The sequence below is a fragment of the Rattus norvegicus genome, chromosome 12 (genome assembly GCF_021556685.1).
Source record: "Rattus norvegicus strain SHRSP/BbbUtx chromosome 12, alternate assembly SHRSP_T2T, whole genome shotgun sequence".
In the NCBI taxonomy this organism is placed as follows: domain Eukaryota; kingdom Metazoa; phylum Chordata; class Mammalia; order Rodentia; family Muridae; genus Rattus; species Rattus norvegicus.
This window is the reverse complement of record NC_141545.1, coordinates 12,663,223-12,684,718: the sequence shown is the minus strand read 5'-3', so window position 1 is coordinate 12,684,718 and position 21,496 is coordinate 12,663,223. Positions and strand designations below refer to the sequence as shown.

Genomic DNA, 21,496 nt, shown 5'->3' with positions numbered 1-21,496 from the left:
TTTTTCTTTTCCCTAAAGCAAAATAGTTAGCTTCTTTGTACTAATTTCTACATTATTCAAATCAAGGCAACTTCCATAAGGATTTTTTGTGAGTAATGCCTCTCATTCTATCTGAAGAAAATGAGGCTCTAGGCGACAAAGCAAATATTTATAGCTTGCAGTCAGTGACTATCACAGCCTGTCCCCAAATGCAGATAATACGAGCATTTTCCTTTGCAGCTTCCCACACTGAGTGATTAAGATCCAGGCAGCTCTGTGCCGTGCACTTTACAGATACATTGTTGGATGAACTCTACCACGGAACGATGACCAGCTGATGAATGGCTCACACGCCCCACCATCGGAGGAGGATTCCAGGAGATGTGGACCACGTAAGCTGACGAGCTACTACTGGAACATCACAGACAGACAGACAGACAGACAGACAGACAGACAGACAGACACACACACACACTAGCTGCTCTGTTACTGCAGAGGCCAATATGAAGCAACAGAGGCGGCAGGTTTCAGATCAGCGAAAGGATTTTTCTGACAATGTCTCCTGTTTGACAAAGATACCGACTTTCTTGCAAGGCAGGGAACCACATACAGTCACCAGAATGTCTCAGCTGAACTGTAGATGGCCTCCGGTCCTTTCTATAAAGCAGTGTCTTCTCCCACGTCCAACTCACCCTCTGCTGCCTGGACTCAATAGCCAAAAAACAAATGCAAAATTTCTTAGACACAGCATTATTTCTTTCCTTACTTCTTTCTTTCTTTCTCCATCCCTTCTCCCCCATCTCCTTCCCTCCCTCCCTCTTTTTTTTTTTTTTTTTTGGTGCTGGAGATTACATCCATGGCTGGGTAAGCACTCTTATCAAAGAACTACCTTCTCAGCCTCAATATATCAATTATATTTAATTTTTTGTCTTAACATGAGTCTGTGTGTGTGTTTGTGTATGTGCACACAAGAGAGACAGACAGACAGACAGACAGACAGACAGACATCAGATTCCCCTGGAGCTGGAGTTACAGGATTATGAATCACCTGACCAAACTCAGGTCTTCTAGGAGAGGAATGTGTGCCCCTAACCACTGAGCAGTCTCTGCAGCTCCAGCGTGTCTTCTGTAAAATGCTAATTCTGTGTAGTCTTTTCTGTGCCTCTGTCTGTCTCCCACTGTCATTTTAGTCTAACCGCTGACATCCGCACTGGTCTCTGTGTCGGTGTCCTGAGAACTTAGCACGTGTCAGCACATTCATTCTAAAAGAACAGGGCAATCTCGCTTCCATCTCACAGATGAGAAAACGGGCAAACAAGGCCAGTGCCCGCCTAAGCAGGAACAGCAGCGTAGGTGCCGCGCTGCAGACGGGTGCTCGCAGCCCGTTTGTTCACAGGGCGCACTGCTGCACATGGGGGCCGCTTCCACCCCAACGCAGAGCAAACACAGGACCCCAGCCTGCAGCCCTCCGGAGCCTACTGTCCCACAAAGTGACCAGGCAGACAGCGCAGAGCAGCGCTTACTGACCTGACAGGGTGCAGCGCCCTGCACTGCCCAATCAGGACACTGGGACTGTAACAACAGCTCCGAGGCAAGCTCTATGCTCGCCATACGCACGCTCCTTCCACAGTATTTATGCCAGGGTTAGTGTGCCAGGCACTGTTCTAGACACAGAGAATACAGCAATGAAGCAAACAGGCAGAGACCTCTGCCCTCTGAGGCTTAGGCTGAGGTCAGACACAGGAACATACGCTCCAAGTACGAACTCATTAGAGCCAAATCATTGGCCCTCCTGGTTTCTTCTGGGTCCAGCCGCTGCTGATTCGTGTTTGGCATTTGCCGACTGCACCAGACTGCCACTGCTGATTCGTGTTTGGAATCACCCCAAGGACCTGCTTCTACTCCCTGTCCTGTTAACCTTTTGCCTCCAACTTTGGTCAATGGGCTAGATGGGAGGTTGAAGCATTTAAGAACCCTTATTAAAGCAGGTTTTGAAAAATCTAAGCCTACACACCCCTAATGTGTACTTACTAAAAATGGAGTCATATGCACATCAAAGAAGGAAAAACTATCCAAATTGGCCCTACTCAACAGCTCCAGACTAGACATCCAAAAATCTATTCACAAGGAAACATTTAAGTGTACACAATAGTGCACAATTATGAGAATTAATGTACAGTATCAGCAAAGCATAGATAAATATTGCAAATATATGACACAGAGAAAGAAAAGAAAAAGTAAAAATCAAAACTCCAGTTTCTAAAAACGGGTGCTCCTATCCCCCAAAACAGTAGCATCCTCAAACAAGATGCTACTAATAACCTTTACGGCATCAGAACACAGAGTGCTGGGCACCTAGGAAAGAAGGAAGCAGCAGAGACGGGGAGAGATCAGGGCCATGGCTTCTGACTTCTGAGGGGCCAATGATCTTTTTTGACCTGGGAGGGTCACACTTATGATAAGAAAGCTATACGGATTACTACAGAAACTATCTTTTTGGTTTATGATAGACAACTATTATAATTTTTTTCTTAGATCTATATCTGCACAGTAGAAACCTCTCAGAGTAGGGAATCGCACACCTCATGTAGATGAGGTTGAGTGAGATGCTGACCCTGCCGTCATGAACTCAACTCTACCACAGAAATCGGCAGGTGCTCTAAGTTGGGGCTCATTTTGTTGTTGTTGTTGTGGTGGTGGTTGTGGTTGTTGTGTTGAGTGTTTAGTTTTAAAAGTGAAGGTAAAATGTCAATGCAAAGTCAACCTAAAAGTATATCACTGGAGGCTGGAGGATGGCTCGGAGGCTAGAACCCCCACCGGAAAGCACGAAGCTGAGTGCAGAGCCCAGCGCCCATCCTGGTGAAAAGCTGGGTGTGGCCCCAGTGCCCAGTGGGAGGAATAGACAAGAGGACCCAGAGCTTGCTGGCCAGTCGGCCTCACCAACTACAGCTCAGGGTCAGCATGACTCTTATTAAAGACCCTGTCTCCAAAGATAAGGTGGAGAATGATAGATACCTGGTGTCGACCTCTGAGCTCCACACACAGGTACGCACATGCATGGGCACCCACACCTGGACAAACACATACGTACATGTGTGTACCATACACACACATGCACATATATACACATGGGGTTTCTACTGTTTTGACATTATTTTTAAAAACACTAAAAATGAATATTCTCCCAACATTTGAAAATGGTCCTGATTATCAGTGTTGTATGAGTCATGAAGAAATGAACCAAATTCCAAGATCCTGTGCCTTTCATTGCTTTGCTACCATCTAACAAAAGAAAACAAGTCACCAGCCAACACCGACGGCTACACTGCATCCCTCCATCACTGCATCCATCACTGCATCCCTCCATCAATGCATCTGTCACTGCATCCCTCCATCACTGCATCCCTCCATCACTGCATCCCTCCATCACTGCATCCATCACTGCATCCCTCCATCACTGCATCCATCACTGCTTCCCTCCATCACTGCATCCCTCTATCACTGCATCCATCAGTGCATCCATCACTGCATCCCTCTATCACTGCATCCATCAGTGCATCCATCACTGCATCCCTCTATCACTGCATCCATCAGTGCATCTGTCACTGCATCCCTCCATCACTGCATCCATCACTGCATCCCTCCATCACTGCATCCCTCTATCACTGCATCCATCAGTGCATCTGTCACTGCATCCCTCCATCACCGCATCCATCACTGCATCCATCACTGCATCCCTCTATCACTGCATCCATCACTGCATCCCTCCATCACTGCATCCCTCCATCAGTGCATCCATCAATCACTGCATCCCTCCATCACTGCATCCATCACTGCATCCCTCCGTCACTGCATCCATCACTGCATCCCTCCATCACTGCATCCATCACTGCTTCCCTCCATCACTGCATCCCTCTATCACTGCATCCATCAGTGCATCTGTCACTGCATCCCTCCATCACTGCATCCATCACTGCTTCCCTCCATCACTGCATCCCTCTATCACTGCATCCATCAGTGCATCCATCACTGCATCCCTCCATCACTGCATCCATCACTGCTTCCCTCCATCACTGCATCCCTCTATCACTGCATCCATCAGTGCATCTGTCACTGCATCCCTCCATCACCGCATCCATCACTGCATCCATCACTGCATCCCTCTATCACTGCATCCATCACTGCATCCCTCTATCACTGCATCCATCACTGCATCCCTCCATCACTGCATCCCTCCATCAGTGCATCCATCAATCACTGCATCCCTCCATCACTGCATCCATCACTGCATCCCTCCGTCACTGCATCCATCACTGCATCCCTCCATCACTGCATCCATCACTGCTTCCCTCCATCACTGCATCCCTCTATCACTGCATCCATCAGTGCATCCATCACTGCATCCCTCCATCACTGCATCCATCACTGCATCCCTCCATCACTGCATCCCTCTATCACTGCATCCATCAGTGCATCTGTCACTGCATCCCTCCATCACCGCATCCATCACTGCATCCATCACTGCATCCCTCTATCACTGCATCCATCACTGCATCCCTCCATCACTGCATCCCTCCATCAGTGCATCCATCAATCACTGCATCCCTCCATCACTGCATCCATCACTGCATCCCTCCGTCACTGCAGTCACAGGGAGACAGGGATGCGAGTGGCCAATCAGGGAGAGTGTTCTCCGAAGTCCATCAAGAGCACTGGGCCCTTGCTTTTTCTAAATTATGGACAGACTGCCGCATGAGCCTTATGGTAAGCATATGTGTCACAGACTCGCATGTGAATGTCTACATGCATGGATTACATATGAACATACGCTTTCCAGAAAAGTAGTTCTTCAGCACACATCAGCACCCAGCATGAGATGATAAGTCACAAAGCAACTCCATTATCATCTATGACCTTTCTTACGCCACTGCTCATGTGTGACAGACACTTCACGTTCACCGGTCAGCAGGGGCCAACAGAGTAGTCCAGGCTTGTTTCCAGTGCCCTCCATGCCTGTACCTGAAGCTAACCACACAAGGACAGCACTCACCATGGCCATTTGCTGCATGCAATACAGAGGACAAAGTGCTTTAGATTGAATAACTGAGCGGTGAACTCTGTGTGCGTGACTGGCCCTCCTTTAGTCTGGACTCCCCTCAGAAGTGCGTGTAACCGTGATTGTGGGACCCTGCGGGACACCGCTCACTAACCACAAATTAGCCAAGGCAACATGGCCAGCATTTGAGAGTCTGAGCTGTCAGACTTATATTTATTTTTTAAGATAATATAAGAATATTTGTTCTACTCCCTCATATTTACTTTGAGTATATTCTTTCTAAATTAAAAAAAAGCATTTATTTCTACATAAAACTCTGATTCTCAAGAATTGTAAAAATATAACTTATTGTCAATTAACTCTTGGTGAAAATGGTCAGTGTTCCTCTATCTCGTGACTGAAGATGCACATCCTTTTAAGTAGAATTCAGGTTAAAGCAGGGTAACTTGCATTTCTCAGCTTACTTCTATATTGACTCTAAGCTTACATGACAAAATGGTAATTCAGTTTTTCCATGTGCCATCGTCTGAGCATGCAGGCTCCTCCAAACGTCATGTCAAAACCTAGTCTTCAGTATGTTTCCATTATGAGGTGGGGCCCATAGATGCCTTCACCTGCCTGAGGTCCAGCCCTCTATAAAATCATCTAGTGTTTTATTATAGCGTCCAAAAGATCAGGACCCTGGGTCCATTCAAATAAGGCTAAAAGCACAGTTTAGCTGCTCATGCCACTCCTGTTGGCACTGAGAAACGACCTGATGTCAGGCAGGAGTCCTCTTTCTGAGACACAGTCTCGCTATGTAGCCCAGTGGCGTCAAGCTCATGGCCGTCCTGTGTCAGCCTCCTGAGTGCTGGGATGACAGCCAGGTACACTTTATTAGTTTGTCTTTGAGTTTATATTTATTATATGACCAACACAAAGTACAAGCTGGTAAGTGTGTGCTAAATTACGGTACGCAGTGGCGATGTGGACAATCCTGGAGCCCTCAGGGTTAAAATGGAACACAGCCTCAACAGCAAACCATTGTGCAAAATGACTGTTGCTTGTTTAAAACGCAGCACTTTACGCTTAGAGCTCGTCTGAAGCCTATCAGAAGCCTAAAAAGAAGTGGAAAAAAAATGCAATCTCTCACAAAATTTACCAGGATTTTTTTTTTCTTTTCTTTTTTTTCGGAGCTGGGGACCGAACCCAGGGCCTTGCGCTTGCTAGGCAAGTGCTCTACCACTGAGCTAAATCCCCAACCCTACCAGGATTTTTTTAATCAGTGTTTTCTTTTGACAGAAAAATTAATGGGAAATTAAAGTCAATATAGAAGTATGCTGAGAAATGTTAAGTCACCCTACTTTAAACTGAATTCCACTTAAAGAATAATTAAAATAAGAGACTTTCACACTGTGTCTCATCATGATCTAATAGTTGAGTGCACAATCATAACCTTCAAAGCCTGGCCCACAGCACTGTGAGCTGTAAGCAGGGGGCAGGGCTATGCTCAGAGATGACCAGAGAGAACGAATAAACGGACACACACAGCTTCAAACCTGTCTGACGTGAGTGTGAGTCACCCAGGGAGAGCCTGGCCCCCACTGCTGCTGGCTGTCCTTCCATCCTGCAGTCCTAAATATGCCAGGGACCCTTGACAAGATGTGATTTATTATAAAGGCCTTTACCTGCTGAGCCATCTAATGGGCCCCAAATAAATTCCTTTTATCCTCATTTTATAGACCTATAAAGTAATAGAAGCAGCTTTGAAATTCTATACACAGATTAATAATCTATTAGACTATGAGATTACACAAGCATATGTATAGAACTACCTTTTTTGCTTTTGTTAATTTCTCTGGCAGGGGTAAGTTACTGTGTGGACCAGGTTGGCCTTTCACTCAGAGCTCTTCCTGCCTGTCTTCCCGGGCGCTGGGATTAAAGGTGAGCACTAGCACTGGACCTAAACCTGGGTCTTAATGGAGGGAGAAGTAGGACCAACACAGGGAACAAAAAGCACACAGACTCCAGCCTTTCTCCTACTCACTCAAAGTTGCTTCAACAGCTCAGTCACTAAGCGCCTCATCAGGCCCCGGGGCCACAAGCAGGAGCTCCTGGAACTAAATGTTTGTAAACTTACTTCACTAAATATTTCTAAGATAATTCTAGCTTTATTTTGGGCAATACAGTCTGATTTTTCTGAACTAGTTCGTTTCCTTTTGGGGAGGGGGGAGGTGCCACATGCACACCAATCAGACAGTTGAAAAGGGAGTCTATAACAGCCCCCATAATCTCTCCGTCTTCATTTTCAAAGCAGCCCCAGAAACGCTAATCTCTGCTGTGATAATCAGATCAGAAATGAGCTGGAGAGATGGCTCAGTGGTTAAGAGCACTGACTGCTTCTCTAGAGGTCCTGAGTTCAATTCCCAGCACCCACATGGGGGCTCACGACCATCTTTAATGAGATCTGATGCCCTCTTCTGGTGTCTGAAGAGAGTGACAGTGCACTTAGATCAGTGACAACTATACCTTTCAAGCTAGCATGACACTTCCATGTTTGTTTGTTTTTTTTTTTTTGAAAAGTAGTTCCCTTTATTTCTGTGGTGACTCAGAGTGTCTCTCCTACCTCCCCAACAACTAGAAATAAGGAAGGCTGATATTCCACTGATAGTCTGAGTACTCAGCTTGTCACTGACAGAGTAAGACAGACAATTACTCAGAAGCATTGTAACGAGACGCCGTTTATAACCTGGAGGCACACGTGTGACTCTGACAGCTGGCGCCGGTTCGTCTTGTCCTCAGTTGAAGAATCACACTTAAAACTGGGATTGATTCAGTGGCGGATTTCTGTACTCAAACCCAATCCAGACTTTGATGGTGGGTGAGGGAAGGGGGGTCTTCACAGACTTCACCCCTCACTGGGAGATGACTGGAGCACCCACCTTGTCCCTTAGTTTTTTACTCTGAAAAGGGGAGTAGGACTGCCTCATAAACTCATGAATGGTGCCCAGAGCCTTCCAGGAACCCAGGGCCAGGCTTACTCCTGGTCATCCTTTCTTTCTTTCTTTTTTTTTTTTAAGATTTATTTATTTAATCATATACAAGTACACTCTAGCTGTCGTCAGACACACCAGAGGAGGGCATCGGATCCCATTACAGGTGGTTGTGAGCCACCATGTGGTTGCTGGGATTTGAACTCAGGACCTCTGGAAGAGCAGTCGGTGCTCTTAACCGCTGAGCCATCTCTCCAGCCCCCTGGTCTTCCTTTCTTTTGTCCACTTTACTAATACACTGATACCCCTGTGTGTGTATTTACTTAACTAAAAATACCTGCCTATACCACTGTGTGTGAGTGTATATGTGCATGGACTTTAATAAACACGTCTATAACTGTGTGTGTGAGTGTGTATGTGTGAGTGTGTGTGTGTGAGTGTGTGTGTGAATGTGTGTGAGTGTGTGTGAATGTGTATGTGAGTGTGTGTGTGAATGTGTGTGAGTGTGTGTGAATGTGTATGTGAGTGTGTGTGTGAGCATGTGAGTATGTGTGTGTGAGTGTGTGTGTGTGAGTGTGTGTGTATGAGTGTGTGTGTGTGTGTGTATGTGTGTGTGTTTACTACACCTCTGATACTATGTGCATTGCAAGGTGGCCTTTGAAATATAAAGAACACTAAGGAACCCTGAGAATTCAACACCAACTACAGAACCCACCAAAGCCCCGACTGGGAGGGAATGAATCAGAGTCTTGCCTTGTCATCTCTCCCTCTTGCTCTATAGTCCTTGTCCCGACTTGCAGCTTTATCACTCTTCGATATCTGGTGTGCTCGGCCCACGAGGCCCCGGGCTCCTGCCCCCATGTCTTTCCGCAGAGGCCTCACTTCTCGGTTGGGACGCCTGATTTGAGGTGGTGCTCTGACCAAAGAAAGACAGTTAAATAACGATTAATCAAAGACAGGAAAGCAAAACCATCTTACTCAAGAGACTGTCACAGTTTTCCCTCCCAGATGATGGTTGATACAATTATTAAATACAGGTGACACATATGGCTGCTTGGCCAAAGGAACTACTGACGACCAACAGAGGGCAACCTGTGTCCACCTGGTAACCTCAGGACTCTGCCTTAAATTGAGGAGACTTCGCTTAGAAACAACTAAAACCTTTTCCTCAAAGGGTGGGACTTTGGAAGAGTTTAGATGTTTTCTGCTTTACAACCGAGACAACGTTCTCACTTACGTTGCCAAAGTCCGCATTTCACTGTGCAAATTACAAATGGCAGGGCCCAGCACTGATATATTCTTATAAACAAAGCCATGTGTGTGGAGAAATATATCCATGGCTGGTGAGTGTCAAAAATTCTCCTAGGACTCCAGGTGAGATTAATAATTTCAATAAATTCCTGACATCAGTGTGCTCACTGAAGCACATTTTGTCGGTACATTGCAGCTTCTATCGTGCAAGGCTGAGCCCTCCGGAGAGGCTTCTCAGCACAGCACTCTGCTGGGGCCTCTGTCACTCCAGCTCTACCTTTCTCAAACCATCCATGCTGTTTCCCTACCTTCCCCTGGTGCCCTGCAACTGCCTTTACTCTCAATAGCACACTGACTGTCCCACCTCCAGCCTCAAGGCAGTGTATTTTAGCTCTCTCCCATTCCCTGGGGCTTTCATTAGCATTTATTAATTATATACTAATGGATCCATTGTGACATTTTCACACGTGTACATGATGTGTTTTAGTCACACTCACCCTTCAGTAATCCCCCTCTTGCTCTCTACTAACCCCTTTGCTCTTTCAAACTAGCTCCTCTCCTTCTCTCCCTCCCTCTCTCCCTCACCCCAGTGTGTGTGTGTGTGTGTGTGTGTGTGTGTGTGTGTGTGCGTGCGCGCGCGCTCCAAGAGTTCCCTTAGAGTTGGTCATAGAAGCATGTGCACCTGAGCCATGGCTACACCCCTGAAAAGTCCATTAACTGGGGGAAGAGTGGGGTCCTGAGGCCCCTCCCTATTCCATGATGGCGTACTGAAGGTTTCAGTCTTGTGAAGATCTTGGGGAAGTAACACAAGCTTCTCAGGACAGCACAGTGAAAGTCGGTATCACACCGTGCTCCCACTGTGCTCCCACCGTGCTCCCACCCTCCTCCCAGCTCTTATATCTTCCCACCGCTCTGTCTGCAATGTGCCCCGCAGGTCTGGGCTTTTCATTCATCCCCAGGTTTCCTTCCTGGCATCATGGAGAGTGGCACAGTGATAGTGAATGTGACAAGGCGGGAACATGGACACAGCCATGCGCTCCAGGACCGATGCAGTACTAAGACGCTGCAGTTCTAATGCGGTCCTATGCTATGGTTGGATGTAAACTGGCTCTCACGGGCTTATGGGTGTCACCTGGTCCCTGGCTGGTGGCACAGCCCCGAGGCCTGGCTGATGGGGAGTGTGTTGTTTGGGGCATGCTTTTGGGGTGTAGCCCTGTCTCATCTCTGCATCTGGGCCAGTCAAATGAGCAGCTGCCTCACACTTCTGCCTCCCTGGACTCCTGCAGTGACGCCTTAACTTTCATGAGGAAGTGAAATCCCCAGGTTCCTGAGTCACTGTAACAGCCATGAGGAAAGTAACCATTATATAAAACAAACAAAACAGGTAAAACCAAAACCAACCCCCCCATTGCATATTCATATTGTCGGAGTCTGCTAAGGATAAGAATGGCTGCGGAGAACCACACCAGCGTCTCTCAGGCTCCACACCTGGACACCTTCATCCTCAGTGTGTTCAACAGTTATGGGACAGCCATTTTTAGTATACAGCTAGTGACGCTGCTGGCCCCAGAAGAAGACAGAAATAAACCGTAGTGTGAGAGGAACTAGGGAAGAGGTCCCAGCAAAGTGACCAACAGATGCTTTGGGCACTCAAGTTTTATCACATACTGCCTCTACGCCATCTTTAGTCACTTCAACAGTCTGTCAGTCAAGTAAACATGTGAAGAGACAGGAGGCAGCAGTGCCACGCACACCTTTAGACCCCAGCACTCAGGAGGCGGAGGCAGGTGGGTCTCTGAGCTCGAGGCCAGCCTGGTCTACGGAGTGAGTTCCACAATAATCAGGGCTACACAGAGAGAAAAACCAAAACCAAGAGGGGAAAAAAGAGCCAGAAGAGGCTGGTGAAAAATGAGGATAGTAACGATAAATTGTGTCTAGGGCACGTCTCGTCTGGGGTCGGCTCAGGAGGACAGCACCTGCCCAGCACACACCAAGCAGTGGGATCAACGTCTAGCACAGAAAACAGAAGCCCAAGCCTTTAGTATCTCCATGCAACCTTGCTGCTGTTCTTTGGAAGAGCCCAGGCCTGTCTTCTTACCATTTTCTGTTTTGAGGAAGGGATAGAGTGTGTTTGGGTACAGGTCTGCTTTATGTATTTGTGTATTTTGTGTATGCAGAAACATCTTTCCTACGTCAGCCAAGGGCATCGGCAAAGACAATGAAATGAGGGTCTCACATCAAGTTCCTCCGATAGCTGGCAGTTGTGCTTGGCTTCCTATTGAGCGACCGTCACTGTGGTCCAGCTTTTGAGACTCCACATCGGCATGGAGCCCCTGCTCACCTTCAGCGAGCCCAGCCCCTACAGCTGTAGGCTCTGCAGTTGCTGGGCTTGCCCGGAAGGCCTTGCCATGAACCCCGAGACAGTCCTGACTCTCGGCTTGCTACTTAGCAGCTGCTCAGAAGCCCCACCACAGTCCTCTTTGTGTGCACATCTGGCTGGGTGAGCTATGACGTAAGATTTCCTCCTAGGCTTCCACAGGCTGCCGCTGAGCACACTATGCTTGCTGATGGGCTGGTAGAAGGCCTGGATGAGGTGCTCAGCCAGCAGTAGGTGGCATCTGTGGCAAGTCCCGTGTCTCGTGGGAGGTCTGCATGTGCTGGCTCCGTCTCCTGTTCCACCTCACTGCAGCTGGATATTACACGTGTAACAGACTCGGTCAGTGTCCCAGAGGACACTCTGGGACACTCTCTTTCCTTGCCCATTGCCACATCACATGCATGGTGTCACTGTGGGGACTCTCTGACGACTTCCAGGCTGTATAAGCAACAAACTCATGAGGCCTCTTTACTAAGAGCTTTTGGCGGGGCTGCACAGTGCCACTGAGCTCAGCCCTGACAGTCAAAGACCAACACTGTACTAGCAGCTTTTCAAAAGCACAGAGCGACTAGCTAGCTAGTCATCGCAGCGCGGTGAATGAACACTAGCCTGGGCCTCTACGCTGAGGAGCAATGGAAGAGAGCCATGTTCTAAAAATAAGAACTGATAGCTTATCACTAATGGACCATCACTGTGAAAACCACCAAGCTCGTCAGCAGGGAAGAAAGCGGGGAAGCAAGAGATGACTAAGGAGTGGGTGTGCGCGTCCCTTCAGGAAACGCGTCTGCAGTGCCTACCCTGCACCACACATTGTTCTTGCTGCAGGACTGGGGGTGGGGGTGGGGACAAGCAAACGTGCAGTCTGTACAAAAGGACAGACTGGGCTGGACTTCCGCAATCATCTGAGCTAGAACAAAGTAAGGGTGTCTGTCAGCCACTGGGAGCTGCAGCCCTGCCCTGCCCACCCTGCCAGGCCAGGCGGATCTTCATACAATCCACACACTAACCCACTTCACTCTCACAGCCTTCTCATGGGGTGACTGCCACGATGATCTCCATTTACAGGGGGAATTCACAGAGGGAAAATGAAGCTGGCGAGCTTGTCCTCGAGGCCCCTGAGCGGCAGAGCTAAGAGGAGACACCCTCTGCCCTCAGAGCCAGCACTGGTGTGTGCAAAGGCATCAGACTTCCCAGAACAGGAGCTCCTAGGAGCAGAGACCTTACTCTTGCTTGTCTGCACCCCATGGGCATCAGGGATGACAAATTGAACTGCATTGGGAACAGCACGGGGTGTGGGGACTAGATACAGGAGGAGAGCAGGAGAGAAGAGGCCACAGTCAGAAAGGAAGGGGAAGAACACAGAGCCATGGGAAGGTCACCAAAGGGATGAGAGGGACAAGAGTTCAACAGAGACAGCAGACAGCAAGTGTCACAAAGGTGAGGAGGGAACTCAGAGGCTGCGGACGGTGTTATTACGCTAGTGAGTTGCTCAGTGTAGCCAAGGGGTCAGTCCAATGCTGCAGTGGCTGGGAATCCAGGATTCCTCATAACAGAGCGAGCGGCCTATGGGTTACACTCAGCAGCAGACAGCGGCTGGCGGGAAAGGTACAGCGAGGCAGAGAGCTTTCAGTGCAAATGTGGAAGTGAACGCACTCCGGGTTCACTCTGCATCACTCTGCTGCTTTCACTCCTTCGTCTGTCTCTTATAAATTAGAATGCCTATTTAGAAATAGCCAAATTTAGAGGGCTGGAGAGATGGCCCAATGGTTAGAGCACTGCTGTTCTTGCAAAGGACCCTGGTTCAGTTCCCAGCACACACATGACGATTCAACCATCTGTAACTCCAGTTCCAGGGGATCTCATGCCTCTTCTGCTCTCTGGTGTATGGGCATATAAGAAGGCAAAGCACTTACATACATGACATAAAAATAAATCTTAAAAAATATTTTAGGCTCTCACTGTAATAAATACCTATATTTCCAAAATTCAAGTATTTTGTAGCAGGAGACAGATGTTTCCTACAGAAAGCTTACATAAGAAAAAGTGAAACTTTAAAAATCAAAAACAAAGCCCAACAAGATGCCCTCCCTCTTCTGACACCCTCACCTTCCTGTGAAGTGACAGCTGTACCTGACCTAGGAGCTGGTTCTCTGCATGTGCACCTTGCTTCAACTGAGCTTTCTGTATACACTACCACATAAGCACCACTGCATCAGCACCCCTGCATCAGTACCGCCACCAATGCATCAGCACCCCTGCATTGGCACCTCTGCATCAGCACTGAGACCTGAAGGGTACTGGCCCACAGCAATGCTTCTTACCCAAGCATTGCCTTTCCACCATGGCAGCCAGCACAGCCCTCCTGGCAGCACAAGCATTTGACCCCTCTCTGTAAATAACTAATGGAGACGCCAGGGCTTCCCCAACCTCCACGCAACTCTGCTCCCCTTGTCAGTGGGACCAGCTGAACCAACTGTAGACCCACTGTCTCCATCCTGAACCCATTCTGTCCCTCTCTGCCATTCCAATCTAGCTGTATACACGTGGTACAAGCTTGAAATCTCAGACCTGGAAAAGCTGAGAAAGGCAGAGCAGGGGTTTGAGACCAGCCCAGGCTTTCACAGTAGATCGTGTCTTAAATATCCAATTAAAATTTTAGGATGTGTCTTTCTGAAACTGTCACTGACTTCAGGTGAGCTCAGGCTGCTAGATCCCATCTGACTCCCAGCCCTTGTCCTGGAGTGGCTGTTTATGGGAGGCTGTGAAGATTAAATCATAAACCACATACAGAACTCAGCAAACGTGATTTATTATTGAGACAAATCACCTCTCTACCTCCGTTCTCCTAGCAAACTGAAAGCAGAGGCTGTCCCATATTCCGGAAGACAATCTAACTCCAGAAGGTTAAGGGAAAGGGTGTAGCACCAAACAGGCCCTGATGCTAGCCCATAACCTCTGCACCATATAAAGAACCGTAAAATGTCTGTTTCCTGAAGTGGAAACTTAAGGGTTCTTTGGAGACTCACTTGTGTGGGATGGTGTTTTGCTGGGGCAAACACGTGAAGGAACATTTAGCTGAAATGGACACAGGTGAAAGACTGAGGCAGACTCGTGAAGGAACGTTTAGCTGAAGCAGACACAGGAGAGAGGATGATCTGCTAAAGCAAGTCCGTGAAAGGACACATGATGAAGGGCTCTGTGCTAACAACACACATGTATTAGTTCGCCTTACACTGCATAGTTGAGGAACATTTGTTATGGCTCCACAGAGAGAAACAGCAAAAAAACTTCTGCTGGTGCGCCACAATTTCTTGCTGCTTCCGTGGACTTGGGGTGATTGGCAGAGTGATGTCAACTGAGACAGACACACGTGGTGAGACAAGCCATGTGGAGAACACATGGTGTTTGCAGGGAGTAGAAATAGAACTCGAGGGACAGTGATGGAGGCAGAGCTAGGCTTGCTTACAGAGCTCGCTGTGCAATGCCTGTTGGTCTCACATCTTCACTGATCTTCATTTCGCTGAGAGAGGCACAGCCTAGAACTTCTCCTGGTGTTCCTCCTGGTCCGTCCTGCTGATTCGAGCCGAGGCTGAGGCCAGGCTGTCTCTATTAGGTCGTGCCACCAGTGCTGATTTGTGTTTGTTATCCTGACTCTACCACACTGGACAGCTGGTGTGTGAAGTGTTTGCAAGCAGATCAAGCTGCCGCTGCTGACCTGTGAACTGAACTGCTAATTTCCAGATAACACAGATAGGAGTTGCTCCAAAGAACCTTTCTTTTTTTTTTTTTTTTTTTTTTTTTTTTTTTTGGTTCTTTTTTTCGGAGCTGGGGACCGAACCCAGGGCCTTGCGCTTCCTAGGTAAGCGCTCTACCACTGAGCTAAATCCCCAGCCCCCAAAGAACCTTTCTAAACAGGTTCACTTCCCCTGTATCCTTTCTTTCATGTTACCTCTGATGGGTTGTGGGCTAAAAAGGGAGTTTAAAGCATTTAAGAGCAATCATTAAAAATAGGCATTTTTGGGGTTGGGGATTTAGCTTGCCTAGGAAGCGCAAGGCCCTGGGTTCGGTCCCCAGCTCCGAAAAAAAAAAGAACCAAAAATAAATAAATAAATAAATAAAAATAGGCATTTGAAAAAATTAAAGTAACAGTCAGCTGACACTCTTAAATAACTACCATTACCCTCTGTAGTCTGTCCTCAGCTCTAATTCTGGTCATAGATGATTACCTAGACCTGCCATTCTCTCATTCTCACCAGCTATTAGTCACCAGGTTGAGTCCATTTTACCCAGAATGCTCTCATGCCCACCTACACCTACAAGACCAAATGCTGCCAGGGCAGGGGCCATCTCTGTGCGCCCCATCCAGTGTGCACAGAGGCTGATGCAAAGCTCCATGGGTAACAGGTGCCAGCACTCCTGAGGCTGCCACCCCATATAGGCCAGGAAACCCAGTCAGAGCAGAGGTGACATACTTACAAACAGAAAACGGCAGCTTCCTCTCTCAGTTCTTGACTCTGGCCTTAATCAAACCTTTTTATTATTGGCTGTTTTTTGTTTTGTTTTGAGTATTGACAGTTACCGAAGCCACCAGGGTATTCAGACACCTGGCAACAACCTTAATGTCAAATCTATAAGAAATCCCTCCGGGACTTAAGGAAAACCAATATCCTTAAGTGTACATAGAGACACACTGTACCATCTCCCCAAGCATGCATGCACACGCACACACATGCACACACACACACATGCACACACACACACACACACACACACATCTACAGAGGCCGAGGTCAAGTGTCTTCCTCAGTGGCTCACTGAACATGGCGCTCCTTGACTAAGTCAGGAAAACCCAGAGATCTTCTGTCTCTGCCCCCCAGCACTGGGACTGCAGGTACGCACTCTACACCCAGATTTAATGGGGTGCTGCAGATCCAATCTCAGCCCAGCGTGTTCACACAGTAAGCCCTTTACACCATGCGCTCTCCCCAGCCCCTCCCTCCAGGTCTTGATGGAATAGCATTAGAAGGCCTATTTAGGCTTTAGTCATAAAATCACCTCTACAGAATAAACTAAATGATTAATTTCAGATTCACATATACAATCCCATTTGCCCCTACCCCAAAAGGTATGATTGGCTAAAACCTACCACATGGGAGTATAACCTGTGTGTCTATCATGAAGAACACCAAGTTCCTCAAAAGAGACACTGGCGAGAGAGATCAGCAGGTAACAGCACTGGCTGCTATTATACAGGACCTGGGTTTGAGTCCCAGCACCCACATGGTGGCTCACAATTGTCTATAACTCCAGTTCCTGAGGATCCAGTGCCCTCTTTTGGCTTCTGCAGGCACTGCACATATGTGACCAAGAGGTACATAGACATGCGTGCAGGCAAGACATTCAGGCACATAAATAAAAATAAAGAAAAGTTTTAAAAATTAAAAATGGTACTGCTATACGATCCAGTAATCCCTCTTGTGAATGTTTATCTAAATAAAATTGAATGGGGGTGTTGATCTGCACCCCCGTGTCCATTTCAGCCCTATCCACGTGAACGAGACGTGGAAGTAGGTGAGATCACAAGGAAGACGCAGTGAATGTCGGACAGACTATCATCCAGCTTTAAAGAAGACTGTTCTACTTGCAAACACGCAGATGAACCTAGAGGACACTGTGCTAAGTGAGGGCTCTGCAGAAGGACGCATACGGGGTCTTATTCATGTCTACAATCTAAACCTTCAGATCACAGCACTGCAGAGGAGAGGGCTGGTTACCAAGGCTCAAGGGAAGGGAGACAGGGCTTCTTGGACCATTCTGGGCCCCTTAACAAACTATCCAGCACTGGGTAATCCAGAACGAGCAGAAATGCCTTTGTTCTCATCTGGATGCTGAGAAGTCTGGGTCTGAGGAGCCCACACCAGCAAGGACATTCACACGGCATGCTCCCATGCCTGAGGGTACAGAGGAGTGGCTTTTACCTACACCATCCACACCACCTTCTTCATTAACAGCACTAATCCATCCCTGGACCCCACGCTCAGGACCTGATCCCTTCTTACAGACCCAGCCTCTCCATGCTGCTGCCCTAGGGAGTGAGTTGCCAACACAGGAGCTCTGGCAGACACTCAGACCACAACCCAGGGTGACACTGTCACAGGTAAAGCTCCTGTCATATGCAAATTAATTCTGAACATCTAGCATACATCAAGGTGACCACAGCTAACCATGTGTACTATATACTTGAATTTCGCTAAGGCAGATCTTGTGTTCTCACTACAAAAAGAAAAAAAAAGGCAAATTATTGAAGGGAGATCAGTTTAATTGTGTCATTATTAATTCATAATCTAATCCCATCATCAAGTTGTACACTTTAAATAAAAAATCTACTTTGAGAGGTTGGGGATTTAGCTCACTGGTAGAGCGCTTGCCTAGCAAGCGCAAGGCCCTGGGTTCGCTCCTCAGCTCCGAAAAAAAAAATCTACTTTGATAAAGTTGGAAAAAAGATCTATCACTATTTACTTTTTTAAAATCAGTAGAGAATATTTTAGGGACAGAGTGGGTGGCTCTGAGGCACTTGGGGTGCCGGCAAGAGGACTTGAGTTTGTCCCACAAGTTCCTGCAATGGCAGTGATGTGAGCTTCTGGCCCAGCTCCAGTCAGTGCAAGGCCTTGTCTCAAAGGACTAAGGCAGAGAGTTGAGAATAGCATCCTCTTCATACCTCCCTACCTGCACACACACACACACACACACACACACACACACACAGAAAGAGAGAGAGAGAGAGAGAGAGAGAGAGAGAGAGAGAGAGAGAGAGAGGAGTCTATTGATTCTATGCTATGTTAGATATTGTTCCAGACACAGACAGTCTTAGGTTCAGCTCACAAGAGCAGTTCACCTCATAAAAGAGACAGGCTTGCTAAGCCTAGATGCGAAATGCTCCCAGAGCCATTCCGCTAGTGTAAGGAGCTGACTAACATCCACCTCTGTGTAGGTTAAGTCTGCTATTGCTCTGACCTCCCGCCGCGGCCTACTCTCACAGCTCAGTTTAGTCACACTTAAGGCAATGCATTGACCTTATTATAACAGACTGCGTAATCTAAGCAGCTGCTGGTGATTTAAAACATGACCGTGGGTAAATTCAGCGGATCCATGGCACAGAAAGTCCAACTTCAAAATAAACAGAGCAAAAGCACCAGTGGAAGCCACCATGTGCACCCGCCATGACACTTGGCTGGAAGATGAGAGGAAGTTCAGGGGTACAAGTCCATAAACTGAACCAGACGGAAGCAGGCCGGCCCAATTAGTAGCCAAAGCCAAGAACATGGACTACAGCCCTGAAAGACTTTGTAGGGTACTAAAGTATATTTCCCTATTGACTGAAAGCATTATTTCAGTGCCGTGCTCCCACAGAGAAATTTCACCATTACATTTAAATTATTAAAATTTATTTCATTAAGATTTTCAATTTCTTGGGCCTGGAGAGATGGCTCAGTAGTTAAGAGCACTGACTGCTCTTCCAGAGGTCCTGAGTTCAAATCCCAGCAACCACATGGTGGCTCACAACCACCTGTAATGGGATCTGGTGCCCTCTTCTGGTGTCTGAAGACAGAGACAGTGTACTCATATGCATAAAGTAAATAAAGAAGTCTTTTGTAAAAAGATTTTCAATTTCTTTATTCTCCACTAGTAAGCATTGAACAAGTAGATATTAAGACACAGAATATATACCAAAACATAGCTGCAAATGTCACTGGATGGGTGTGCTACACTCCTAGGGCAGAGAGCACACACAGAAGGCCATCAGTGCAAGTACTGACCAGGGCTGATGAGTACTGACCAGGGCTGATGAGTACTGACCAGTGCTGACCGAGTACTGACCAGTGCTGACCAAGTACTGACCAGTGCTGATGAGTCCTGACCAGTGCTGACCGAGTACTGACCAGTGCTGACCGAGTACTGACCAGTGCTGATGAGTACTGACCAGTGCTGACCAAGTACTGACCAGTGCTGATGAGTCCTGACCAGTGCTGACCGAGTCCTGACCAGTGCTGACCGAGTACTGACCAGTGCTGATGAGTACTGACCAGTGCTGATGAGTACTGACCAGGGCTGATGAGTACTGACCAGTGCTGACCAAGTACTGACCAGTGCTGATGAGTACTGACCAGGGCTGACCGAGTACTGACCAGGGCTGACCGAGTACTGACCAGTGCTGACCGAGTACTGACCAGTGCTGATGAGTACTGACCAGTGCTGATGAGTACTGACCAGTGCTGATGAGTACTGACCAGTGCTGACCGAGTACTGACCAGTGCTGATGAGTACTGACCAGTGCTGATGAGTACTGACCAGTGCTGACCAAGTACTGACCAGTGCTGATGAGTACTGACCAGTGCTGACCGAGTACTGACCAGTGCTGATGAGTACTGACCAGTGCTGATGAGTACTGACCAGGGCTGATGAGTACTGACCAGGGCTGATGAGTACTGACCAGTGCTGATGAGTACTGACCAGTGCTGATGAGTACTGACCAGTGCTGATGAGTACTGACCAGGGCTGATGAGTACTGACCAGTGCTGACCGAGTACTGACCAGTGCTGACCGAGTACTGACCAGTGCTGATGAGTCCTGACCAGTGCTGATCAAGTACTGACCAGTGCTGATGAGTACTGACCAGTGCTGATGAGTCCTGACCAGTGCTGATCAAGTACTGACCAGTGCTGATGAGTACTGACCAGGGCTGATGAGTACTGACCAGTGCTGACCGAGTACTGACCAGGGCTGATGAGTACTGACCAGGGCTGACCAAGTACTGACCAGGGATGACCGAGTACTGACCAGGGATGACCGAGTACCGACCAGTGCTGACCGAGCACCGACCAGGGCTGACAAGTGCTGGATTCGGTGCTCACTGCCTCCTTCCTGCTCAGGTGACCTTGGAAAATAACAAGCTTAGCTTCTCCCTCTTCGTCTGGACATCACTATGCCGGAACAGTCCCTACTTGATGAGGTCACAGACGGCTTAAATAAGAGACTGCTTAGAGCGAGCACTGCCCAGCGGTTGTGAGTGGCCGCCCTTGCCCTGAAAACCGATACTAATGCCACACATCTTCAACACTGAAAACCCAGCATTCTCTCTGCCAGGCCCAGAAAACTCAGCATTTGTTTAGAAATGTCAGAGAGAAAACACAACTACTTGAAGATTTCCTGAATGGGATATTGTTAATTACGTCACTCTTTGATTATTTCTCTGAAAGGATGCTACTGATCTTTTCCTAGAGCTGACCATTGATTTTAACTCATTACCTGCTGATCACCATCACTGACGTGCAGAGTCACACACACACACACACACACACACACACACACACCATAGACCTTGCAATCAATGTGCAGAGCACCTAAAGCGCTAAGGCCCCGAGCCCATGGTTCTCAGTGACGGCTCGGCCACTGTCTTTGTAAATCACTCTATCAACTTGTCATTATCTCCAGGTGGGTTTTTTTTGCTTCATGACTTGAAAAGAAACAAAATTTGTAAATGAGTAAAATAAACAGTGCTCAATCCCAGCTTCCCAAGGCCTTTAACTAGGAGTGCACCGTTAGCTCATCAGCCTTGTGCTAGAGTGGACTTCCTGCAGTAATGTGTGCCTTACACGCATGTCACCAGAGCATCCTACATGGGTGGTGGGCCGCTGCGGCTCACAGTCTGCTCCTGAAGCCTTAAACTACGAAGCCCACGGCACTTAGGCATTGACCCCCACTCTGAAGAACTTCTTGAACCACGTTTCCTTGTGGTTGCTGACACGTATGTCACAGTCTGAACACGAAATGTCCCCACAGGTTTATATGTTGCACACAGGT

At 47.8% G+C, this 21,496-nt stretch overlaps 1 protein-coding gene across 5 annotated transcripts in view; it reads right to left on the bottom strand.

The window, feature by feature from the left end:
- The window catches only part of Katnal1 (katanin catalytic subunit A1 like 1), a 61,834-nt gene that overhangs the window by 20,226 nt on the left and 20,112 nt on the right, over positions 1-21,496 (bottom strand). For all 5 annotated transcript variants that reach the window (XM_087577857.1, XM_087577859.1, XM_087577855.1 and 2 more), the window contains 1 exon segment: positions 8,761-8,923. In XM_087577857.1, the coding sequence (XP_087433983.1) occupies positions 8,761-8,923 (163 nt within the window).